At 45.0% G+C, this 12,213-nt stretch overlaps 1 protein-coding gene across 1 annotated transcript in view; it reads right to left on the bottom strand.

The window, feature by feature from the left end:
- Positions 1 to 12,213, bottom strand: part of LOC124606562 — a 934,387-nt gene that overhangs the window by 913,665 nt on the left and 8,509 nt on the right. The window contains exon 2 of the mRNA XM_047138545.1: positions 5,005 to 5,399. Coding sequence (XP_046994501.1) covers positions 5,005 to 5,399 — 395 coding nt within the window. The remainder of the gene's footprint in view (positions 1 to 5,004; positions 5,400 to 12,213) is intronic.

Raw genomic sequence — 12,213 nt, 5'->3', positions numbered from 1 at the left:
AAAATGGTGCTTGGCTGCAGTGTGAATGTCCTCCGTACCTGAGCAAACAAACGCGTTCTTTATGTAGGTGCGTGAAATGATAACGGAACGAAGCGCGTGCGCCTGTGTTGCTATTTGTGTATGTCGCGGTCACGTATCTTTCCAGTCGGTGTCTTCTCGTCTTGCACAGCAGTCCTACTGAGATTGCGAACGCCACGCTCCTTTAACCCCAGAACTCTAACCGGAGGGCCGGCTGGGGTGGCCGAGCGGTTCTAGGCGCTACAGTCTGGAACCGCGCGACCACTACGGTCGCAGGTTTGAATTCTGCCTCGGGCATGGATGTGTCTGATGTCCTTAGGTTAGTTATGTTTAAGTAGTTCTACGTTCTAGGGGACTGATGACCTCAGAAGTTAAGTCCCATAGTGCTCAGAGCCATTCGAACCATTCTAACCGGAGGAAAATGCTGTACCACTACTAAACCACCGTATAGCTTTCTAATCTACATTTTATTAAAAAATGGTTCAAATGGCTCTAAGCACTATGGGACGTTACATCTGAGGTCATCAGTCCCCTAGAACTTAGAACTACTTAAACCTAACTAACCTAAGGACATCACACACATCCATGCCCGAGGCAGGATTCGAACCTGCAACCGCAGCAGCGGCGCGTTTCCGGACTGAAGCGCCTAGAACCGCTCGGCCACAGCGGCCGGCTACATTTTATTCAAAGGAAGTCATAATTTATAGGTTATGCATTTATTAATTACAATTACTAGATCTCCAGTGGTTTGCTACATACCACATTAAATACAGAATGTCCTATTTTATACCCTAATGCAGTCGTAAATTTTACGAGAGTTTAGTAATCTAGCGTTAAAGGTAGCTGCAACCAGCGTGCCTAGGAAAAATTTCCGCAAAGATTAGCACTGCACAAGCTTGACGGTGATGATGGAACTTCGATTATGCGTGTTTGTGTAACTGTTCAACCGTGTGCGTGCTTCAGTGAAGCTTGTGCACGCATTCGTTAGTAATTAATTTTTATTTGGTCCTGCTAAATTACGTTCCGTAGAAATGTTGTACTGTAATGTAGGTTTCTTCAAAGAATACAATATTGCATGGAGAAAAGAAGAAGAAAAACAACATTGCTATCAAACAGTTTCCCTAGCGTGTTTACTGCTAAAGATAAATATGGGAATAATATTTTCGTTGCTTTAACCACTATTTACTCCACATGTCACGTTTTCTCTTTTGTTTTTTTTCGTAACACAAATAAAGCGGCTGCCAAAGCCGCGCATCTTGGTCTTCGACATTTTCTGGTAAACATGTACAAAACATGCTTCAGCCGTGGGGAGGCGCTAGGAACATGAGCATGTTTGCTAAACACGCTTGCGCATGCGTGATTGTCAAGCATGTAGTCACGTGTGCAGCCGCCTTAAGATGCGCTTCGAAATTGTTGTACGAGGATTCTCCTGCTTTTAGACTGGACGTGTTTCTTCGCCACGAAAACCCCTTCCCCCACATTGCATGTGAGACTAGCCTCCCACGCAACAGCCGACCCCACAGCGGAAAGTTCCGACGCCCTCGCGCAATGGCGTCTCTCGTCCCTCACCTCTCTCCCCTCACAAATAAAAACTCCTCTGAGATTAGCGAAACACTCTTGTCAGCAGGGCTCGACCTAGAAAACAGAAACGTTTCTAGAGAACGGCCGAATTGGTCTACTACTACGGAGCGTGTCGGCCACTCGACAGCGTCTGACCGTATTCCCAAAGTCGCGCCACACTTTTAACACGCAGACATATATATCAGTAGATCAGTTTAGCCGTTCTCTGCTTCGAATTGTACTGCCACAGGACTCATTCGTTAGAAGATCGGAAGAAAAGCACCGGCATACCATCGCCAATGGGATCATGCCTAGTAAAGTACTTTAGTTGAAACCAGCCTTCAAGTTAAGGTAAGATTTACTTATTAAACTGTGTCAGCGTATCGTCTAATGATGAAAAAAGAGCAGTGTGTCGTTCTGTTGTTTTTACTAAAGTAGGGATGTTGAGTACACATCGGTTCCGTAGGAAAGTACGTTGCATAGAAATCGTAAGTTCAGATTACGTTGGTGATACTGTTTACGCTAGCACGCTAAAATAATGAAGGTACATGTTTGCTTCGATACAGCCGCGCGCGATAACGCTTTTCCAGAGCAACTTGACGCTCGCTGCTGGGTTCCATTGGCTTTCACTTCAAACTTCTCTTTGCGGACCGGTCACTACGACGTAGTAAGTCGGTGGATACGGTTGTGTAAGTGCTGCATGTTTCAATAGCATGTCAGACCTACAAATGTTACGTTTCCGTGTAAGAAATACTGACGTACAAATTAACATGAAGCAGCCATTTTGTTACAACACAGGTGAGCGTTATTGAAATCAGAATAATGAAACGCCTATAGTGGCACATTGTCCTAGTGTTCCACATCTACACTCCGCGAGCCAGCTTACAGTGTGTGGCGGAGGCTACTTCAGCACCACAATACGTCTCCCCTTCCCTTTTCCGTTCGCGACTGGTGCATAGGAAGTATGACTCTCCACAAACGTCTGTATCAGCTCAGATTTCACCGACTTTCTCGTTATGGTCACTTCGCGAAACGTATGCGTGAGGAGGTAAAATATGTTAGCAACCTTTTCTTGGAACGTACGCTCTCTGAATTTTTAGTTGCTCCGCGACGCATAACGCCTCTCCGTAACGCTTTCACGCTTGCTGAACGTAGAATTCTTCCAACGAATCTCAACCTCTGTTTCGTTACTTCTACAACATCTATAGCTATGCTCTGCAAACCATAGTAAAATGCATGGCAGAGGGTACGTCCTACTGCACCAGTTATTAGGGTTTCTTCCCACTCCACTGGCGCGCGAGAAGCATGATTGTTTGAATGCCTCAGTGCGTGTTGTGATTATTCTAATCCTCACGATCCCTATGTGAGCGCCGGCCAGAGTGGCCGAGCGGTTAAAGGCGCTACAGTCTGGAACCGCACGACCGCGGCGGTCGCAGGTTCGAATCCTGCCTCGGGCATGGATGTGTGTGATGTCCTTAGGTTAGTTAGGTTTAAGTAGTTATAAGTTCTAGGGGACTTATGACCACAGCAGTTGAGTCCCATAGTGCTCAGAGCCATTTGAACCCTATGTGAGCGATACGTAGCGGGGTTGTAGTACATTCCTAAACTCATAATTTAAAGGCGGTCCTTGAAAGTTTGTTAGCAGACGTCTCGGTTTCGTTTACGCCTATCTTCAAAAGTCTGACTGTTTAGTTTCTTCAGCATCTCGGTAACGTTCTCCTATGGGTCAAGTCTGTGACCATTCTTGTTGCCCTTCTTTGTACAATTCTTCTGTTTATAACAGCTTGGATGCGATCATACTGCTTTAGATATCTACAGACGGTAACTTTTATTTCTCGCTTTGTAACACCCCCTTATCCTTCCAAATACCTACACTAGATTCAGAGGGTGTCACGGCAAGATAGCTTCTGTCACTTAAATTTTGAGGGTTCATCAGTTAATTAAAATAGAAGCACTGTGATTCAACTAGATGTAATATTTTTGTTAATACTGTTTCGTCACACAGTTTAATATCATGTGACACTAAGCAAATGCTTCAGAGCAAGCTGCTTTGCTACCAATAATTACGACGTGGACAGAGAGCTGTTCTAACACTCAACCGAGAGCGTGCCAGGCAACCACAACAAACAGCGCAGCGCTATTTTCCACCCCCATTGTTGACACCGCCAATTGCTTCCTTAATTGTTGATAAAAACGAATATACTTTCCAGTGCTATATTGCGACTGTGGAAATTAAGCTACGTATCTTAAAGGCTTTTACTGTTCCCCTCCGTCGTTTATGCTCATACGTAACATTTATTAACGACAAGGTTACGTGCAACAATTGCCGATGTTGTGTAGGTCTTCCTTCATTACACTACAGTTTTCTGACTTATCACGTTACTATCGAACTCTTACAAACTTTCAAGCATGATTGAGATGGAAAATGTATCATTTGATGGTAAAGGTCCCTGCAACGGAGTTATACGCGAAAACCGTTGCGATAGGTTTTGACAGTGGAATACATGTACCAGTACTGTTGATACTAAGATTGTAGGGTAGGCATTGTACGGACCAAAACAAGAAAAAGGTCTAGTTAACATGAGCTCCAAAATGCATACCTTAAGGGCTCCGCAATAGAGGAGACGTGTTTCACACTAGCGATGATGAACAAATGTCCATAGCTCCCAAGGTATGCATTCTAGAGCTCATTATTTTTTCTTGTTTTGTTCTAGACTAGCATCTCTGGAAGTTGCATACCCTAAGTTCTTAGGAACAACAGTGTCGGTGCACGTAATGCACTGTCAGAATGATTTTCGCTTGTAACTTTCGACTCGTTCGTTTCCGAACCTCGGACCCTACCTGAAATTGAACATTTATCCGTCTCCATCAGCCTCGAAAGTCTGTAACATCATCACGGAATCACCCTGCATATACTTACATCGCCTGTAACTTTGACGCTCTGTATCATCGCTGGATGACGTTTCCGGACGTGGGTTCCTGCATAAAACTTGATCTACTCATTCCCCCTCTGCAACCTCTAGAAGCAGATAACATCAGTTGTGAAACATCCCGTATACATCGCAAAAAATAGCGACCATGTAACTCTGTCCCTTGCGGTTCTCCCAAAATTACTTTTCTATCTATCGATTTCGTTTCGTCAAGAACGACGTGTTGATTTCCTTGAATCCAGTGACGGTTTTGGTTCGGTACTCGGTAAGCTCTTGTCTTGTTTACCAATCGGCAGTTCGGTACTGTATCGACTGCCTCCCGGAAGACGTTTCCGAATGTGTTTGGCGGGGACGCGACGTTCGAGACGACGGCATCGATCGATGGGCGTTACTCGGCTGCACTCCAAGACGGCAATCGACCCCGACGTGTTCCGGAGAGACGGGCGAGCAGAGGGCTGGCCAGCCCGGCGGCGAGACTGCGGCACGGCTGGCTTACCTGCAGTGCGGCTGCGGACGCAGCTGTGGTTGTGTCCGGAGCCCGCGCGGCTGCGCGCCTCCGCCTCCGGCCCGGGTCGCTCACCGCCGCCTCCACACTGTCCACTGCACTGGCCGCCCCGGCACGGCGGAAATGAACTCACCAGCACGGTTCGGAACGGATCGGAACAGAGCGTCGCGGCACGGAACACGGGCGCGCAGCGACCACCGCAGCCGACCTCCGCAGCAGACTGCGGCCGCCGCGCCACTCGCAGCGCTGCGCCGCTCCGCCATGCGCGGTTCGGGGCCGCCGCCAGGTCCCCGGCTCCCGGTCGCGCATGTGTCGCGTCGCGGCTCGCGGTGCGTCGCGTGCGAATCTTGACGCCGCAGACGCGGATCCGACGGGCATTGCTGACGCTTCACATCCCCCCGCAAAAGATATTTATTCGAGGCGTTTATATTTTTACGTAAACCGAGTTCCTAAATCTCAGCCAAGATTCGGAGAATGTAGTTCTGTGGAAACTGAATAGCCGCACACACGAGCGACGGATCGCGATTCATCGCCGTGTCGTGCGATATGTTCGCATATCGAAGCGATCGATCGCTGATCGCTTAGAATTTTCATGCAGTCTGATGAATCGCATACGATGTGTGACAATATGGCTGCTTGGATGCGACCCGTTTGTCTAATTATTAACCTTAGCGGTACCAAACCATTTTCCATAAAGCGTACTTACTACCAAGGGAGAGGGGTAGTTTGGGCCAACCACAATTTTTTTTTAATAACTCGTTAGTTGTTAACATCCAACAAGATCTTTTTTAAATAGCTACTGGTGTATAAGTAGAGCCCTGAAGTGAAAATTCCTTTTAGCATAGTCTTAACAATACCAAGTCATTTTCCGTAATGTGTATACGGGAAGAAGGGCGCTTTATGACCACCGTGAAAAATTTAAAGAAGTACGATTTTCGTTAATTCCATTCACAACATATGCTCTTGAGATACGTACATGTGCAAGAAGGGTCCTGAAGTTGTAAATATGAATTTGAAATTTGTTGCGAAAAGTTACATTCACTAATAAATTCAAAACAAATACGGAATCAGATATATGAAATGATTAAAAACGACAAATATTTTTTCAGTTTTTTTAAAAAAATACATTACTAGATTACAGTATTTTCCTCTTGGTATTGCGACGGTTAATCGTTTTTGTGTAGTTTTGTTTCGTTTCACTTTGTCCGTGTTAAGCAGGAGCTTCACATTAGAGTTTATAGTTTATCTGAGAAATCAAGTTTAGGCCAGGTGTTGCCGTTAATATTAGCACTCCGTCATCAGGACACAAGTGGCCCATCGGGACCATTCGACCGCCGTGTCATCCTCATGAGGATGCGGATAGGAGGGTCGTGAAGTCAGCACACCGCTCAATGGTTTTCTTTGACTGGAGCCGCTACTATTCGCTCGAGTAGCTGCTCAATTGGCATCACGAGGCTAAATGCACCTCGAAAAATGGCAACAGCGCATTGGCGGCCGGGATGGGTACCCATCCAAGTGCCGGCCACGCCCGACAGCGCTTAACTTGGGTGATCTGACGGCAAGGCCGTTGCCTCGTTAATATTAGGAAGTGATACAAATACGAAAACATCGACACACTCCACTTTTGGAGTGATTAGCATTTTGAACTGTATGCTGTAGAAGTAGTACTGACAGGAAGTTCATAGTAATAGTCATGATTTACTATCTCCACCTGGTGATTTTGAGCTATTTGTGAAACAACTACACAACTGCAGTTGATATACCAGACTAACGAGCGAAAAAGGAAATGAAGACTGATAAACGAAGAACGAATTGTATTACTACACTGAAAAGATGTGCACAACCCACATGGCACAAGTAAAAAAATGTGATATATTCTCTAAAGTAACCTACAGTTCCCAAAAATATTTCAAAACAAGTTTAATAAATTACAATTCTTTTTTAATTAACTCTTTGTGGGTATTCGTGGAGGTACGAAAATCAACTGCCGCTGCTGCTAAACATGGCAGTTCATCTTCCACAGCAGAACTTCTCCACGGAGTGACGTTCTCTTACTGTCTGAAATTGCCCAGCACATCGCTCGTATTTACGGCGGGGTCGAGGTGACTGCAGCGATGTCGCATGCGATTGATTACCGCGATCCGTCTGTGGGGAAAGTTGAAGGATACTTGCTATCGTGATCCACCAACAACGCCTGACAACATGCGTCAGCGCATTGTCAACGCATGTGCGAACATTACGGAAGGCGAACTACTCGCTGTTGAGAGGAGGAATGTCGTTACACGTATTGCCAAATGCATTGAGGTTGACGGATATCATTTTGAGCATTTATTGCATTGATTGGTATTTACAGGTAATCACGCTGTAACAGCATGCGTTCTCAGAAATGGTAAGTTCACAAAGGTACATGTATCACATTGGAAGAACCGAAATAAAATGTCCAAACGTACCTACGTTCTGTATTTTAATTTAAAAAACATACCTGTCACCAACTGTTCGTCTAAAATTGTGGGCCATATGTTTGTGATTATTACAGCGCATCCATCACAATGCGAAAAAAGTGGTCCAACTAAAACATTCGTATTTATTTACGTACTACACGAATATGTAATAAAATGGGGGTTCCTATTTAAAAAAAAACGCAGTTGATATCCGTTTGACCTATGGCAGCGACATCTAGCGGGCCAACCATAGCGCCATCTGGTTTCCCCCTTCAGGCTAGACGAGTTTCGCTCTTTGTTGTTTTTTCGTTTGATGCTTATTTCGTGAGATATTTGGCCCGGTCACTACCAATGGAAAACCCTATATATCGGTCACGACCTCGCCTCGGCAACGGGTTTCGTTTAATTCGCTGCGTATGCGGAGGCCTTCAAGCCCGTTTTGCACCAGCGACTTTCCGGTCAAAATCGACTACTCTAAGTGCGCACGCCTTTCGTGCACTCGTGTAAATCAACAACCAACCGCGACGGGATTGTATGTATGACGTCGATGATACATAGATTGTACCGACAGCGTTCTAAATTTCTGGGGGCGCTGGATGCTGCGCACGCAATGAGACAAAGGACTGTGGCGACGTCTGCTAACATCGGAAGTTATAACCTATTCTGGTCGACCTCACACCTATTACAGAAACGGATTATGTCCTTTCGTGCCTTCTTAATCTTTGTTATGTTGTTTGCTTTGTTTTCATGGCACATTAAAAAGTTACACAAGGTCCTGATATTTTTTACTGCTTACTAGTGTTCTCCTTGAAGAGAGACGAAATATCTGGAAGCAAGAAGCGTGCACCTTTTACAGAGAAGACACTATGCATGAATACGTAAATAGATAAACCGTGTTTTGATTCAAATGGCTCTGAGCACTAAGGGAGTTAACATCTAAGGTCATGAGTCCCATAGAACTTAGAACTACTTAAACCTAACTAACCCAAGGACATCTCACACATCCATGCCCGAAGCAGGATTCGAACCAGCGGTCGTGCGGTTCCAGATTGAAGCGCCTAGAACCGCTCGGTCACATCGGCCGGCTAAACTTTTTTTAATGAAGATTATTTGAACCGTGAAGAAGTCAGAGTTATTGAACGAGAAAAATAATGTTCGTTGTTATTTGGTGTTTCGCAAGAAAACAAGATTCAAAGGATAAAGCAAAAAGGCGCTTTACGGTGTTCTACATATTGACTGATGTGTTTGGAACAAAATATTTTCTCGATCAAATATACGTATGCTCTGAAATGTTTGGATGAAACTTTTCCTATTCTTTCAGTTCTCAGGAGTGTAGAGAATTTCACACACCACTTTTGCCAGCAACCTCCATTATGAATTCTGCTTTGGTCATTAATAAATTCCACTGGCATTGTTTGTTCTTACATTTTATTACTATACCTAGATTTTTCTGTAAAAAGAATAGTCCCCCATAACCTCACTTTCTCCATTTAGATGTCAAACTTCACAACAGACAGCTAACACAACACCGGCAATTCTGGCGCTGACGTGTAAACGAAAATGACCAGTCAATACAGACGAAAGTCAGTACGGGAACAAAACGCCAGGGGCGCTGCAGTAGACACACTTGTCTGGCGTTGTCAATCGAGACAAGAAAGTCTATCGTGTAAAAGGGGCTTAAGGCAGTGGTCGTCAAATTGCGGCCGACCAAGGATCGAATCCACAAATGGCAACTAACGTTATGAGCTTCTTAACTGCGTAGTTTTGCTATTTAGTTACAAAAGTACTTAACAGGACAGCGATATTTTAAGATGTGCTTAGCTGTAACTGACGTTTATGAAATCGGCCTTGAGCGAAGTAAAGTTGGCCATTTATCTCAGGGACAGAGCGGAAAGTACTGCGGCCACCGCTGGTAAAGAGGATGTGGGAGAAGGAATGTTTCACTGTTTGTCTTCTGACAACTCATGGACGAGCGCAGTTCGTATCGAGGAGCTGCAGTCGTGTAAATTTCGAACATAAGTAATATGGATTCATGAATGCCGATTATAGAGAAAGTCGTCTTGAAATGGGAATATTAATTAAATTACATTAAGGCTGCTGTAATATAACTAAATGAGTGGGAGGAAATAGCATTCAAAACATTTAGTAAATCTTAAGAACTTATCTCATATTGCATAACACGTTTAGGAATAAGGCTCTGAGCACTATGGGACTCAACTGCTGTGGTCATCAGTCCCCTAGAACTTAGAACTACTTAAACCTAACTAACCTAAGGACATCACACACATCCATGCCCGAGGCAGGATTCGAACCTGCGTTCGCAGCAGTCGCACGGTTCCGGACTGCGCGTCTAGAACCGCGAGACCATCGCGGCCCGCTAGGAATAAGGACAATTGCTGTTATCAGTCAATTAATCATCGACTCACCCAGGTAGCACAACACCTGATCAGGCAATGACGGTGAAAGGTCTCTGTTGGATTCCCTTCATGTTAATTTTTTAAAACTGTTGTCATTTACGGCATGCATTCCACTTCTAAATTTACTGTGGTGTTTCTGACTATCTGGGAGGAGACTGAGCAGTGGAACGTGTTACTTTTACACATAATCAAGAACGATCTGTCACACTACTACACTTTAAAACGCAGCATATATGTACAGGGCTATTACAAATGATTGAAGCGATTTCATAAATTCACTGTAGCTCCGTTCATTGACATATGGTCACGACACACTACAGATACGTAGAAAAACTCATAAAGTTTTGTTCGGCTGAAGCCGCACTTCAGTTTCTGCCGCCAGAGCGCAGTGAGACAAAATGACGACAGGAGCCGAGAAAGCGTATGTCGTGCTTGAAATGCACTCATATCAGTGACATCACACACATCCATGCCCGAGGCAGGATTCGAACCTGCGTTCGCAGCAGTCGCACGGTTCCGGACTGCGCGTCTAGAACCGCGAGACCATCGCGGCCCGCTAGGAATAAGGACAATTGCTGTTATCAGTCAATTAATCATCGACTCACCCAGGTAGCACAACACCTGATCAGGCAATGACGGTGAAAGGTCTCTGTTGGATTCCCTTCATGTTAATTTTTTAAAACTGTTGTCATTTACGGCATGCATTCCACTTCTAAATTTACTGTGGTGTTTCTGACTATCTGGGAGGAGACTGAGCAGTGGAACGTGTTACTTTTACACATAATCAAGAACGATCTGTCACACTACTACACTTTAAAACGCAGCATATATGTACAGGGCTATTACAAATGATTGAAGCGATTTCATAAATTCACTGTAGCTCCGTTCATTGACATATGGTCACGACACACTACAGATACGTAGAAAAACTCATAAAGTTTTGTTCGGCTGAAGCCGCACTTCAGTTTCTGCCGCCAGAGCGCAGTGAGACAAAATGACGACAGGAGCCGAGAAAGCGTATGTCGTGCTTGAAATGCACTCATATCAGTCAGTCATAACAGTGCAACGACACTTCAGGCCGAAGTTCAACAAGGATCCACCAACTGCTAACTCCATTCGGCGATGGTATGCGCAGTTTAAAGCTTCTGGATGCCTCTGTAAGGGGAAATCAACGGGTCGGCCTGCAGTGAGCGAAGAAACGGTTGAACGCGTGCGGGCAAGCTTCACGCGTAGCCCGCGGAAGTCGACTAATAAAGCAAGCAGGGAGCTAAACGTACCACAGCCGACGGTTTGGAAAATCTTACAGAAAAGTCTAAAGCAGAAGCCTTACCGTTTACAATTGCTACAAGCCCTGACACCCGATGACAAAGTCAAACGCTTTGAAATTTCGGCGCGGTTGCAACAGCTCATGGAAGAGGATGCGTTCAGTGCGAAACTTGTTTTCAGTGATGAAGCAACATTTTTTCTTAATGGTGGAGTGAACGGACACAATGTGCGAATCTGGGCGGTAGAGAATCCTCACGCATTCGTGCAGCAAATTCGCAATTCACCAAAAGTTAACGTGTTTTGTGCAATCTCACTGTTTAAAGTTTACGGCCCCTTTTTCTTCTGCGAAAAAAACGTTACAGGACACGTGTATCTGGACATGCTGGAAAATTGGCTCATGCCACAACTGCAGACCGACAGCGCCGACTTCATCTTTCAACAGGATGGTGCTCCACCGCACTTCCATCATGATGTTCGGCATTTCTTAAACAGGAGATCGGAAAACCGATGGATGGGTCGTGGTGGAGATCATGATCAGCAATTCATGTCATGGCCTCCACGCTCTCCCGGCTTAACCCCATGCGATTTCTTTCTGTGGGGTTATGTGAAAGATTCAGTGTTTAAACCTCCTCTACCAAGAAACGTGCCAGAACTGCGAGCTCGCATCAACGATGCTTTCGAACTCATTGATGGGGACATGCTGCGCCGAATGTGGGAAGAACTTGATTATCGGCTTGATGTCTGCCGAATCACTAAAGGGGCACATATCGAACATTTGTGAATGCCTAAAAAAACTTTTTGAGTTTTTGTATGTGTGTGCAAAGCATTTTGAAAATATCTCAAATAATAAAGTTATTGTAGAGCTGTGAAATCGCTTCAATCATTTGTAATAACCCTGTAATTCATGTCACACAGCCTCATATGGAACCTACATGCGCTTTCTTTTATATACTGTATATAATAAGATACTGTCATCCCCCTTCCCTTCTGTGTGAGAGGATGAATGAGCAAATGTATTTCTAGTTGCACGCTCGATGGTAGCAGACAAGCCTGTCTGCTAGAGAACAGTAGGACCA

The sequence above is a fragment of the Schistocerca americana genome, chromosome 3 (genome assembly GCF_021461395.2).
Source record: "Schistocerca americana isolate TAMUIC-IGC-003095 chromosome 3, iqSchAmer2.1, whole genome shotgun sequence".
Lineage (NCBI taxonomy): Eukaryota > Metazoa > Arthropoda > Insecta > Orthoptera > Acrididae > Schistocerca > Schistocerca americana.
The sequence above is the reverse complement of the archived record's forward strand: the minus strand, read 5'-3'. Positions and strand labels throughout refer to the sequence as shown.